Raw genomic sequence first — 14,261 nt, forward strand, 5'->3', positions numbered from 1 at the left:
ATGGCGTCCCAGGGGAGGCAACTGAGATCACTCAATTAGGGTGAACTGCAAAGAATGGGTCAGGCAATCCCCAAAGCTGGTGGATATTCCAATACTTAGATTTACCAAGCCAGCACTAAACAGCTTCTATAACTCCTCACTGGTTACCCAGAAGCCAACAACTCAGTTCCCATTAAAGAAGCTCAGCCTCAGGCCTCCACCCAGAGACCCAAGTCAAAGATGATGAGGATTACTGAAAATGTTATTTGTCATACAAGAAAGTTCCAAAGGATCAGAAGCATTACCTCCCAGGTTAATGAACCTTCCAGATCTTAGCCAAATACATGCTTACAGCCAATTCTTATTAACTAAACTAAAATTTATTAATAAAGAAAAGAGAGAGAGAGAGTATTGGTTAAAAGATCAGTATACATACAGACATGACTACAATTCTTGAAATTCAGATTCATAGCAGAGATGGTGAGCTTTGTAGTTGCAAAGAGTTCTTTCAGAATTAGTTCATAGGTTATAGTCCAAATGTTTATATTCAGAGTGGTCCAGCCTTGTGACTGAAGCTTCCCCTGCATGAAGAATCAAGCAGATCTGAGATGAAAAGAATTGGGACCCATGGCATCTTTATACAGTTTCAGGCCTTCTTGTGACAGCTCAGAGTCCTTCGGCAAACAATAGGCAATTATGGGTACTTTTGAAGTAGATCCACTTCCTAAGAAGTGCCGGTAATTATCCACACAGATTAACATAAGGCAACTGCCTATTTTCCATCATTCTCAGGTAATTTGCTTTATATTTCAAAGAGAGATGAACACAGCGATATCCTGTTTACAGGTTTCAGAGTAGCAGCCGTGTTAGTCTGTATTCTCAAAAAGAAAAGGAGTACTTGTGGCACCTTAGAGACTAACAAATTTATTAGAGCATAAGCTTTCGTGAGCTACAGCTCACTTCATCGGATGCATCCTGTTTACAGTTAATTTAAATGTTAATATTCCCTTTTTTATCTCTGAATCAATAGCTATAGTGACAGATAGCCATGTAAACAGTCAGTTCCTAATGTTTGACAAGCTGTAAGTATACACATACAATAAGTATCACCTCCAATTTTCTAACAATACAGGTTTGCATTTCAAAGTTCTAGCCTATCTAGCATGGAGTGGCCCTAATTACCATTCACATACTTTTCTAACATGTCTCTAATGATTGACTCTGGGTCAATTAGCCTGCAAGTTGCTTAACCCTTTCTGGCCATACATCACACTTTGTATAAGATTTGTTGCAATTATATAACAGTGGGAGCAACAACGATTTGCATGGTCATATTTTAATTAGATAACATCACAAGAAGAAATTACAAGGTCCTGTTTCCTTGAACACAGAGGAATTAAACAACAGGAGATAGTTTCATTGCTCACAGTTCCAAGCCTCTGTCAACCAGCACTCAGCCCAAAAAACTCTCTCTAGGTTTTTTCTTAGGACTGTGTTCCCAGTGCTTGTTCTGCTGTCTCCTTGGCACTCTGCTCCTTTCCTCTGTGTGCTTCTGAGGGGTTTCTTCAGTTCATCTCTCTCACACACAGATACACCTCTCCAATCCAATCAGTCCCTTGCCTCTGAATGATCATAGTCATACCACCACCTCTTGTGCCACATTAATCTCTCTCCTTCTCCAGACTTGTGTGTGACTTTGTTTTGGGTTGAGGCCCCTGTTGTTTCAGCTATCTATTCCATAAAGAACCTCAGTTGCTTTTTACAGTTATCCTGAAATGAAAGGCAGCTGTGAGACCCAGTAGGTCTACCGATAACATGACCTTTTAGTTGTCTTTTTAAATAAGCAATGGAGCTTCTCAGCAAGCATCAACTTTCTGTTCCATGTGTACAGTGCTGGTGACATCACAACATTTCTGGAGAAGGAGACAAGGTGATACTGTAATTTTCTAGTATGGCACAATTCCTGTTTAATATTAAATACTTTGAGTATTAACTACCTTTGAGAACTGCACAGTACCATATTAAAAAAATATCCTTTCTTATAATGCTGAGAGACATTCATTTTTCTTAACTGCATAGAAAACATGCCAAGACTCTAAGGGCTGCACCTAAATCACCTAAAACAGAGCAATTTCCTGGCTGCTAGAATAAGATGGTGCATTGCATTCTGGGTATTGCAATCTCTGCAGGCCATACTTCCACATTAAAGATGAGGGTGGCTACTGGTTGCATTGAGCTAAACTTGATTGCCCATCCCTCTTTTATCTTTGTGGGCAGATTCTAGCTCCGATTCTGTCTAACACCTGCACAATGCATGTGTATAGTTTTGCTGCTGTTGTTTTTCTTTGTAATATTGCAGAGCCCCTTTTAAATGCTTTGGGCCCATTTTACCCGGCGAATGTGCAGGGGTTGAAAGTTGCCAGCCCACCTCCTTGCATGGCTTTGATAAAGCCAGTCAAGAATTTTTGATTTTAGAAATTTAACTGACAAATGGCAAGAATTTTCTGACTTTTTTTGACCAGCTGTAGCACATAATGACATTGACACCCTGAAATCCTCAAGGGGGGCTGGCAGTGGTACTGTCCCCATTCCCCTATGGGTGTTGCCAGGGGAAAAGTCACTTAAAGTTCTGTCTGGGGCTTCATAGAAGCCTGTCAGTGAAAGCTCCTTGGAGATGTGCTGAATTAACTTATCTCTTGCTTTGCCTGGCCCTGCTCCCTCCTATGCTGCCAGTGCTCACTTTTTGGTCTGCATCTATTGTCTCCAGGTTCCTTGGAGGAGCAGGTGTTCCAGGGGGATTGTGCTGGTGAACCTCTGATCCTTTGGACTTAACACTGTGGGGGGCCCTCATCTTTTGCTCTATTGGCAGATCTGGCCCTAAAAGTATTATTAATTAGTACTTATGTCTCTTTTCATCTTAAGAATGATGTGTATCAGCTCGATGTAAGAGTGATACAGCAGACCTCTGTGTAAAGTTCTCCTTGAAGGTAAGTTAAATTTCACCCATGCAAATAGCAGCCTTGCCTGTATAGGGTGTATGGAGGCTGGCCAGCAATGGCTGTAATTGGGTCAAATCCCTACTGTAGGCAAAGTCTGAGACAGACACAGGTTGAGACTTTCTCAAATGCTCATTAAGCGTCTGGGTTAGAACTTATGAATTTCTGTTTCCCAATCCTATGCTTAGTCTATCTGGGCTTTGTGCCACCTTGCCTCATATTATTAAGGTTGTCTGACACTTCCCATTAAAAGTTTTTGGTTGCTTTTAACTTTGCCAAGCTTTAAGCTTTCAGGGTGAAATTTGCCATGCCAGATACCTGTTTCAGGCTGAACTTTGCTGGAAAATTACAGGAAAAAAGAACCCAGTCATTTCAAACAGCATTTAACCCAGTTTTAAAAAATTCTGGTGACCTTTTCTTTGAGACACTCTAGTGCCTCCGTGCTTTGGAGCAGTGACTTGATATTTGTCAGGGAGGTGACCTTTATGTCGTGTATGTTCCTTTTGCCACCGCCATGAATATCTGCCTAAATTTGGCTAAATTATAAGTCTCTGAAAAATTGCAGTTCACAAGTATTCAGTGGAGACTTGTTGGAGCTTTTCCGTTCTGTTTCCCAAAGATTTTATCCAGCTGAGAGATGAGCCTGTCTTTCCCTGTAATTGCTGTTCACTACCATTGCAGACAGTGCCAGGTTGGGCACCTGAATTCATAGATTCATAGATACTAAGGTCAGAAGGGACCACTCTGATCATCTAGTCCGACCTCCTGCACAGCGCAGGCCACAGAATGTCACCCACCACTCCTATGAAAAACCTCACCCATGTCTGAGCTATTGAAGTCCTCAAATCATGGTTCAAAACTTCAAGGAGCAGAGAAGCCTCCCTCCAGTCAACCATGCCCCATGCTACAGAGGAAGGCAAAAAAACCTCCAGGGCCTCTCCAATCTGCCCTGGAAGAAAATTCCTTCCCGACCCCAAATATGGTGATCAGCCAAACCCTGAGCACATGGGCAAGATTCACCAGCCAGATACCCAGGAAAGAATTTTCTATAGTAAATCAGATCCCATCCATCTAATATCCCATCTCAGGGGATTTGGCCTATTTACCCTGAATATTTAAAGATCAATTACTTACCAAAATCCCATTATCCCATCATACCATCTCCTCCATAAACTTATTGAGTAGAATCTTAAAACCAGATAGATCTTTTGCCCCCACTGCTTCCCTTGGAAGGTTATTCCAAAACTTCACTCCTCTGATGGTTAAAAACCTTCGTCTGATTTCAAATCTAAACTTCCTGGTGGCCAGTTTATACCCATTTGTTCTTGTGTCCACATTGGTGCTGAGCTTAAATAATTCCTCTCCCTCTCCTATATTTATCCCTCTGATATATTTATAGAGAGCAATCATATCTCCCCTCAACCTTCTTTTAGTTAGGCTAAACAAGCCAAGCTCCTTAAGTCTCCTTTCATAAGACAAGTTTTCCATTCCTCGGATCATCCTAGTAGCCCTTCTCTGAACCTGCTCCAGTTTGAATTCATCCTTTTAAATTGAGAGCAGGGAGTCTGTTTCTCCTGTCCTTTCAGTGTGCCCCGGGGTCAGTACCAGGTTTATCATGGTGCCATGGCACCGGGCCCACAATCAGAAGGAGCCCCAGCCAGCCCGCTCCCCTGGTTGTCTGAGCCAGCCAGGAAAGCTGGCCCTGCTCCACCCCCACCCTGCATCTTCCCCAAAGCCACTGCCTCTGCTCCGCCCCAGCTCCGCCCCACCCGCCGGGTAATCTCCCACCTCCATGCCACCAGTGATCTGTGCTCCCCACTGCGTCCACATTTATTTATTGACAAATAAAATTTTCAGAACTTTAAAATATTGTGCACAGAATTTTTAATTTTTTGGTGCAGAATCCCCTCAGGAATATGGGGTGCTGTGCAGCTGTGATGGTGGGACTGTGAGGAAGGTGGTGGGCAGTGGGGAGGTCTATGGGCGGGGGGCACTGAGTGAGCGGTGTGGTATGCAGGGTGCTGTGCAGTTGTGGTGGGAGGACTGACCATCCTGCCCCTTTGCACCATGGGGGACCACAAATGTGTTTGGCGCCAGTCCCACAAAAAGTTAATCCGGCCCTGCCTGGGGTGCCCAAGGAGGAAATTGCCTGTTTCAAATGCAGAGGGAACAAGAGCCAGACCTAGCATCGAGGGGCAGGGATGAGGGGCAAGGAGAATGGGACAAGAAGTCTGGACTGAGGGAACTGGGATGGAAGCTGGTAAGGGATGAAAGAGGAAAACTGGGGATGGTTTAGGAGACTGGGACTGGTTGGGCAAAGTGAGTAGGATTGGGAGCCAGGGAGGGAAACATAGTGGCGGGGCCTGGGAGCAACACTGGGACTGGTTGAACAAAGAGAGTGCGACTGGGAACCAGTAGGTCAAGGGGAAGAGAGAGAGATCTGATGAGGGGCCAGAAATCAGAAGAACTGGGAGTTGCTGAGCAAAGAGAGAAGGAAATGGGTGGTGGGGGTGGAGAAGGTAAGAGGCTGAAACGGATATTTGACAAGGAACCCAAGGAGGAAGACTGTGGGTTTGGTAAATGTGAGGTTGGGGGTCACTGGGGTGGGGAGGGGAGAGACAAATCAGATGAGGAGCAGGGAGCAGAGACTGCTTGGGCAAAGAGATTGAGGACAAGGTGCTGGTGGAAGATAACTGGGAATGGTTGTGCAAGGAGATTGGGACTGAGAGCAGGAGAAGGAGTTCAGACGGGAAAACTGGGGCCGGGATGAGGAGTAGGAAAGACAAGACTGGGCCCAGACAGATTGGAGGAGATGGAGCTGCAGGGATCAGTGTTTGGCATCCTAGAGCACACTCCTCTGAAGAGCTTGAAATGGAATCCAAAATTCTAAGTCTCACCATTCCTCTGCTGTCAGCTAATGTCTGTGAAATCCACAGGCAAAAAGCATCCCATCCCCCTGTAGTGCTGGTTCACATGGAAGATGGCAACCTACTACTGCTATCATTTACTCAGGTAGCTCAAGTGGCAGAGGTCTGTGTGGTGGATCTAAAGGTTCCAACCTTGTTGATGGCCCAGTTGGGTGTCAGTATAATGCAACATGATGGAATTTCTGGTTTTTCAGCTTGCTTTTTTAAAAAGAGCTAAAAAATTATGCAGAAAATAAACCACGTTAAAAGAACATTATTAAGGTTGCAAAGTCAATCATTTAGAGGTTAAGAAATGCCATAGTTAATGTTCCTGGTGCAACCTAAATTTGATACAGTCTTTAATTAGATGATCATACTTCTTCCACAGGACAATGGCCTCATTCTGTGCATATAGTGGGCTTGCTTTGGGAATGAGTCAAAATTGTGTAGTGAAGGAGACTACAGACCCCTGCTTCATTTGTTGCGAAAGTTGGAAGGTGTGTAGTAAATGAGATAGAAGATTGTAGGAAGAGAAAGGATGATCTCATGGTTAAGGCAGTTGAATGCTATTCTGGAGAATTAAATTCTATCCCTGCCTCTGCCACAAAGTTCCTAAATGATACTAGAAAAGGAGTACTTGTGGCACCTTAGAGACTAACAAATTTATTAGAGCATAAGCTTTCGTGAGCTACAGCTCACTTCATCGGATGCATTTGGTGGAAAAAACAGAGGAGAGATTTATATACACACACACAGAGAACATGAAACAATGGGTTTATCATACACACTGTAAGGAGAGTGATCACTTAAGATAAGCCATCACCCACAGCAGGGGGGGGAAAGGAGGAAAACCTTCCATGGTGACAAGCAAGGTAGGCTAATTTCAGCAGTTAACAAGAATATCAGAGGAACAGTGGGGGGTGGGGTGGGGGGGAGAAATACCATGGGGAAATAGTTTTACTTTGTGTAATGACTCATCCATTCCCAGTCTCTATTCAAGCCTAAGTTAATTGTATCCAGTTTGCAAATTAATTCCAATTCAGCAGTCTCTCGTTGGAGTCTGTTTTTGAAGCTTTTTTGTTGAAGTATAGCCACTCTTAGGTCTGTGATCGAGTGACCAGAGAGATTGAAGTGTTCTCCAACTGGTTTTTGAATGTTATAATTCTTGACGTCTGATTTGTGTCCATTCATTCTTTTACGTAGAGACTGTCCAGTTTGGCCAATGTACATGGCAGAGGGGCATTGCTGGCACATGATGGCATATATCACATTGGTAGATGCGCAGATGAACGAGCCTCTGATAGTGTGGCTGATGTGATTAGGCCCTATGATGGTATCCCCTGAATAGATATGTGGACAGAGTTGGCAACGGGCTTTGTTGCAAGGATAGGTTCCTGGGTTAGTGGTTCTGTTGTGTGGTGTGTGGTTGCTGGTGAGTATTTGCTTCAGATTGGGGGGCTGTCTGTAAGCAAGGACTGGTCTATCTCCCAAGATCTGAGAGAGCGATGGCTCGTCCTTCAGGATAGGTTGTAGATCCTTGATGATGCGTTGGAGAGGTTTTAGTTGGGGGCTGAAGGTGATGGCTAGTGGCGTTCTGTTGTTTTCTTTGTTGGGCCTGTCCTGTAGTAGGTGACTTCTGGGTACTCTTCTGGCTCTGTCAATCTGTTTCTTCACTTCAGCAGGTGGGTATTGTAGTTGTAGGAATGCATGATAGAGATCTTGTAGGTGTTTGTCTCTGTCTGAGGGGTTGGAGCAAATGCGGTTATATCGTAGCGCTTGGCTGTAGACAATGGAGGCCCAACAAAGAAAACAACAGAACGCCACTAGCCATCACCTTCAGCCCCCAACTAAAACCTCTCCAACGCATCATCAAGGATCTACAACCTATCCTGAAGGACGAGCCATCGCTCTCTCAGATCTTGGGAGATAGACCAGTCCTTGCTTACAGACAGCCCCCCAATCTGAAGCAAATACTCACCAGCAACCACACACCACACAACAGAACCACTAACCCAGGAACCTATCCTTGCAACAAAGCCCGTTGCCAACTCTGTCCACATATCTATTCAGGGGATACCATCATAGGGCCTAATCACATCAGCCACACTATCAGAGGCTCGTTCACCTGCGCATCTACCAATGTGATATATGCCATCATGTGCCAGCAATGCCCCTCTGCCATGTACATTGGCCAAACTGGACAGTCTCTACGTAAAAGAATGAATGGACACAAATCAGACATCAAGAATTATAACATTCAAAAACCAGTTGGAGAACGCTTCAATCTCTCTGGTCACTCGATCACAGACCTAAGAGTGGCTATACTTCAACAAAAAAGCTTCAAAAACAGACTCCAACGAGAGACTGCTGAATTGGAATTAATTTGCAAACTGGATACAATTAACTTAGGCTTGAATAGAGACTGGGAATGGATGAGTCATTACACAAAGTAAAACTATTTCCCGATGAAGTGAGCTGTAGCTCACGAAAGCTTATGCTCTAATAAATTTGTTAGTCTCTAAGGTGCCACAAGTACACACTCTCAAGGAAACTGCGGAACCACCTGATCAACATCCTCTACAGCAAACAGGGAAAGATTCGAATACAGACTAACACGGCTGCTACTCTGAAACCTGTGATTATGCAAGGCACTGAATTTAGCCGTATAGAGTGGAAATCTGTCAATTTTTCCACCAAATGCATCCGATGAAGTGAGCTGTAGCTCACGAAAGCTTATGCTCTAATAAATTTGTTAGTCTCTAAGGTGCCACAAGTACACACTCTCAAGGAAACTGCGGAACCACCTGATCAACATCCTCTACAGCAAACAGGGAAAGATTCGAATACAGACTAACACGGCTGCTACTCTGAAACCTATTTCCCCATGGTATTTCTCCCCCCCACCCCACCCCCCACTGTTCCTCTGATATTCTTGTTAACTGCTGAAATTAGCCTACCTTGCTTGTCACCATGGAAGGTTTTCCTCCTTTCCCTCCCCTGCTGTGGGTGATGGCTTATCTTAAGTGATCACTCTCCTTACAGTGTGTATGATAAACCCATTGTTTCATGTTCTCTGTGTGTGTGTATATAAATCTCTCCTCTGTTTTTTCCACCAAATGCATCCGATGAAGTGAGCTGTAGCTCACGAAAGCTTATGCTCTAATAAATTTGTTAGTCTCTAAGGTGCCACAAGTACTCCTTTTCTTTTTGCGAATACAGACTAACACGGCTGCTACTCTGAAATGATACTAGGCTAGTCACTTAAACCAGTAATCACTAATTGTGTGTTCCTCATTTTCTGAGTACCTGATTTGAGGGAATGGTGTCAGGTTTACAGAATTGCTAAGCACTCACTGTTGCAACTGAAGTCAATGGAAGCTATGTTTTGAACATATAAAACACTATTTAATGCTACATATGGTCCTAGGCATCTCAAATTGAAAACCCAAAATTAGTAGATACTTTTTAACTTAATCTCTCTGTGCCTCAGTTCTCCAGCTGTAAAATGGGGATAATGTCTCCTCAGCTTACAAGGGTATTGTGAAATAATTTATTGTGAAAAAAATTAATGTTGGTAAATCACTGTCATAATTTACCACTGTCTTTGGAGCAGGGTTTGAATAGAGTGCAGTAAATAAAATATGAGGCCACACATTGAACAATTGGGGGGGGGAGGGAAATGAAAAGCTGATGATTAGATGAGCCCTGTCCACTCTGTGTACTGAATGAGACTGTCCTGTGGGAAAAATGTGTGTATGAACATGTAATTAAAGACTGTGTCATAAAGCATGTGCACAGAGGGGCTACACTAAGATTCACAGGCAACCTTAATTCAGGCATTTCCTAACTTTTGAGTGCTTGACTTTGCAACCTTAATAATGTTCTTTTAGTATAGTTCTTGTGTGTGTAATTGTGATATAAACCTAACAAAACATAGCAGAAATGTAAACCATAAACACTTACTTTGAGAATAATTGTAAGGAGGTTTTGAGATAAACCACTAAAGGAAGAACATCCACATTTCAGGTTTCAGAGTAGCAGCCGTGTTAGTCTGTATTCGCAAAAAGAAAAGGAGTACTTGTGGCACTTTAGAGACTAATAGATTCATTTGAGCATAAGCTTTCATGAGCTACAGCTCACTTCATCGGATGCATTTGGTGGAAAGCTTATGCTCAAATAAATTTGTTAGTCTCTAAGGTGCCACAAGTACTCCTTATTCTTTTATCCACATTTCAGTAATTCTTGTTTGTCCTGAATTCACCACCTCTTGCTTCTATGGTTACTAGGTACTGGAAAAATGTGATCTTGCCTACTGCGAGGACTGATGTACTCCCATGCAACAGGGTGAATTAAGGGCAGTAGCAGCCTTAATGCTGAATTTCCTGGTCTCTGGGTTTTTGTCCATTATTTTTCACTTTTTAAAAAAGGTCGATTTATATTACTAGATTTTATTACTCCTAACCTATATTTAGGAGGTGATGCTGAGATAGAAGAAAGGTCTCTAATAGCCTTACTTTACCAGTACACATCAGTAATATTAAATTTGGTTGCTCTGGGAAAATGCTGGAAGCTGCCTCGGCTCGGTCAGAAGTACTCTGGAAAAAACAGAACGACTTCACAACTGAGATATATCATCACTCTCCAGTGCATAGATGAAATGGCTAAAATGCTCGTGGGAGCTGTATGCACCCCAGCTGCCTGATCCTTTATTGTGGAAGTCAATGGGAGTTTTTCCATTAACTTGAATAAAAGATCAAGCCTATATTGAGTAGTGAATAGAACCTCAATGGGTGGACTACTAGTTTCTCAATGTATGGCCTATTATCCAGCCTAATACCCTATGAGCCAAATTCATGCCCTTAAATGCCCCTTGATTGTATTTCATCTTTGTTGCTTATAAAAAATACTGCAGTAACTGTCCTTTACAATCATACAGATCACCTTTTAAATCCTATGGGCCAAGATATAGTTGTCCAATGGAGTTTGGGTTGTTTTGGGATCTGACTGGTGATTAGACAGTGGACCTCTGTCTCAAATTCCTTATTCTTTATCCAAGCAGAATATTTCATGTAACTTTTCAAAAGAAATTTGGGTAAAATACCAGAAATAAGTGAAAAACTTAACGTCATCTCATCAACTTTTTTCCCATCTTTAATGAGGATCTTCATAAAACTTCCATTTGTTTTTGCTTTTCCAGTTTCCCCAGAGTTAAAGCTGCTTTGCGGAGCTGACATTCTGAAGACGTTTAGTACACCTAATCTCTGGAAGGAGGAGCATATTAAAGAAATAGTAGAAAAGTTTGGTTTGGTGTGTATTAGCCGTGCTGGCTCTGACCCCGTTCAGTACATCAGTGAATCAGAACTTCTAACTCAATTCCAGCACAATATCCACCTGGTCACAGAATGGATTCAGAATGAAATCAGTGCCACGCATATCCGACATGCTTTATGCAAAGGATTAAGTGTGAAGTACCTCATTCCAGATTCTGTCATTTCCTATATTAAGCACTATAATATCTACACAGAAGAGAGTGAGAGGGAAAAATAAAGGGGATTTAACACCAGCCTCTTAAACTACACAACACAACGATAAACACACTAAATGATTGACGTATTTATTCCACCAAATGGGGAGAACACAATGGCATTTATTTTTGGAAAATCCCTGCAAAGGCACAATCTTTGTGTATGGAGGAAAGTGAAGTAGGTTGGGGGGAGCTGCAACTAGCTATGCTTCTGAACATTTGTAGAGTAATTCAGAAAAGTTTTTATACTATATTACTACTGAGTTCATGCTTTCCTAAGCTGTTATGTGCAAAGGGCTATCAGTTTTAAGATCTCCACTAAGAGGTAATTTACATTACATTTCTTCTGTTTTTAACACAAATATTAAAATCTTTAGTAATTGTTGAGGGATTCTTGTGATGACTTAAATGACCTCAAGGGCTGTAGTTAGTGCTTTCCTGTATTACAATCTTCTAATACCAGGAACTGTTTCAGTTTGATTGTGTCTTGGCCATTTACAGATAGTGAGAGTAAAATTATTGTCATATTTCCTTCTCAGGAATATTTTCAATAAACTGCTAAAATGTACATAGTTATTGCCACATTTCTACTTTATAGGATCCTGAAAGAAAAATGATTTCACTGTATTACTTAATACCATTCAGTTTTGTGTGTATATATGTTGGCAGATCAGAAATAAAGCCCTGATTCAGGAAAGCACTTAGGCATGTGCTTAAATTGCATTACTTTCAATCCAGCTCATAATGGGACCTGTAAAGGAGGTTCTTTGCTTTCCTCTTGAGTCCTATATGCTAGTCCAGTCCCCTGGCATAGTTTAGAGCAACTAGCTGTCAAAACTCTGGAAGCTGTTGATATGGCAGCCCAGCTATAAGGGAGCCCCAGCCATGCCCCCTATGTCAACATCAAGAAGAGCGAGCAGCACTGGAGATTCTACACTCTCTTTCCTTGCATTCAGGAGAATTATCTGAACAACTCACTTGATTCTACTGTTCTTGTTCCTTTCCTTCTTGCATGAATAGCCCCTAGAGATGTCTCAGCAGTTCTGAAGCCTAGTAATGCCAGCCAAAGTTTTGAAAGTTGTTAATAATTTATGGGAAGTGGTGAAATTTATCTGTTGCTTTCCCCTTAAGTAATCTTTGAGTTTTCCCAACTCAGCAGTCTGTGGATGTCCTGTATAAAATCATACAAATTCAATACAATTGCTTACACCATATGCTCTTTTGGTGTCATGGGATTCATTTCAACAATGAGATTGTGTTTTGCTTTGGCTTTCATAGCACACACATGCTGCATTCTACTTTGTGTATAATGCTTAGAAGTTGCAATAAAAGAGGATATTTTCCAAAAACCTGTTTCCTCTGTGCCTGATATGAGAAGGCCTAATTCAGCTGTGTCCTCTGGATTACTGAACAGCTGATAGTTTTAAGGAAAAAGAATAAAAGAAACAATAAATGCAGCATTAACTGGTGATATGATCAGATATTGTTGGTTATAACGTGTTTGGATAGTCACGTGGCTATATATATTGTCAATGGTAGCAACATTTTGTTTGCCAGACACCATTATATAATTCATATAGTAGCTAGATCAGGGTGGGCAAACTACGGCCCATGGGCCAAATCTGGCCCACCAGCCATTTTAATCTGGTTCTCGAGCCCCCACTGGGGAGCGGGGTCTGGGGCTTGCCCCGCTCTGGCGCTCCAGCGGGGGAGCAGGGTCGGGGGCCACTCCACGTGCCTCCTGGAAGCAGCGGCATGGCCCTCTCCAGCTCCTATGCCTAGGGGCAGCCAGGGGCCTCCACTCCGCATGCTGCCCCCGCCCCAAGCAATGCCCCCGCAGCTCCCATTGGCTGGGAACCAAAGCCAATGGGAGCAACAAGGGTGGTGCCTGCGGATGGGGCAGCATGCAGAGCCGCCTGACTGCGCTTCTGCGTAGAAGCTGGAGAAGGGACATGCCGCTGTTTCCGGGAGCCGCTTGAGGTAAGAGCTGCCCGAAGTCTGCACCCCTGAGCCTCTCCCCATGCACGAACTGCCTGCCCCAGCCCTGATCCCCTTTCTGCCCTCTGAACCCCTCCAGCCCAGAGCACCCTCCTGCACACCAAATCCTTCATCCCCAGCCCCACCCAGAGCCCACACCCTCAGCTGAAGCCCTCTCCCTCCCCCCCCACCGTACTCCCCAGTCTGGAGCCCCCTCCTGTACCCCTCATTTCTGGCCCCACCCAGGACTCCCAACCAGAGCCCATACCCCGTCCCACACCGCAATCCCAATTTTGTGAGCATTCGTGGCCCACCATACAATTTCTGTAGATGTAGCCCTAGGGCCAAAAATTTTGCCCACCCCTGAGCTAGATACTATGTTGTTGGGCATCTTGTTTACTAATAAGAAAGTCTGATGTAATTTGAAAGGGATATGATTTTTACCTAAGACAGTGGGTTATTGCTAGTGTACCTGTGTGCAACTTGAACTGTAGTGTTTCTGAAATGAATAATGCAGTGAAAATAGTTAAGATATCTACTGAGTAGCTGTTCCTTACATGTCACAACAGACACAGTAAACCATTCAAATGCTGGGCTAACATCTTACGGATCCTGTCAAATTCAACTTTGATGTAGAAGACTCCACAAAAGAAAGGGAGGGAGGGATTGTGTAAGATGCATGCATCCGATGAAGTGGACTGTAGCGCATGAAAGCTTATGCGCAAATAAATTTGTTAATCTCAAAAGGTGCCACAAGTCCTCCTTTCCTTTTTGCCTCAAGAGTGGACTCTGGAGCTCTGTGACTTTGGCTGTGTTTCAGTGCATGTTAAGCATGGGGTAGGTAGTCACGGGGTAATTTAACTTGTGGTAGCCTAACCT

General features: G+C 43.3%; 1 protein-coding gene across 4 annotated transcripts in view; it reads left to right on the forward strand.

Moving 5' to 3' along the window:
- Positions 1-12,754, forward strand: part of NMNAT3 (nicotinamide nucleotide adenylyltransferase 3) — an 87,290-nt gene extending 74,536 nt beyond the window's left edge. For all 4 annotated transcript variants that reach the window (XM_038415541.2, XM_038415540.1, XM_038415539.1 and 1 more), the window contains one exon: positions 11,079-12,754. In XM_038415541.2, coding sequence (XP_038271469.1) covers positions 11,079-11,428 — 350 coding nt within the window. In that variant the 3' untranslated portion in view covers positions 11,429-12,754. The remainder of the gene's footprint in view (positions 1-11,078) is intronic.
- The last annotated feature ends 1,507 nt before the right edge of the window (positions 12,755-14,261 follow it).

This window comes from Dermochelys coriacea, chromosome 9, assembly GCF_009764565.3.
Source record: "Dermochelys coriacea isolate rDerCor1 chromosome 9, rDerCor1.pri.v4, whole genome shotgun sequence".
Classification (NCBI taxonomy): domain Eukaryota; kingdom Metazoa; phylum Chordata; order Testudines; family Dermochelyidae; genus Dermochelys; species Dermochelys coriacea.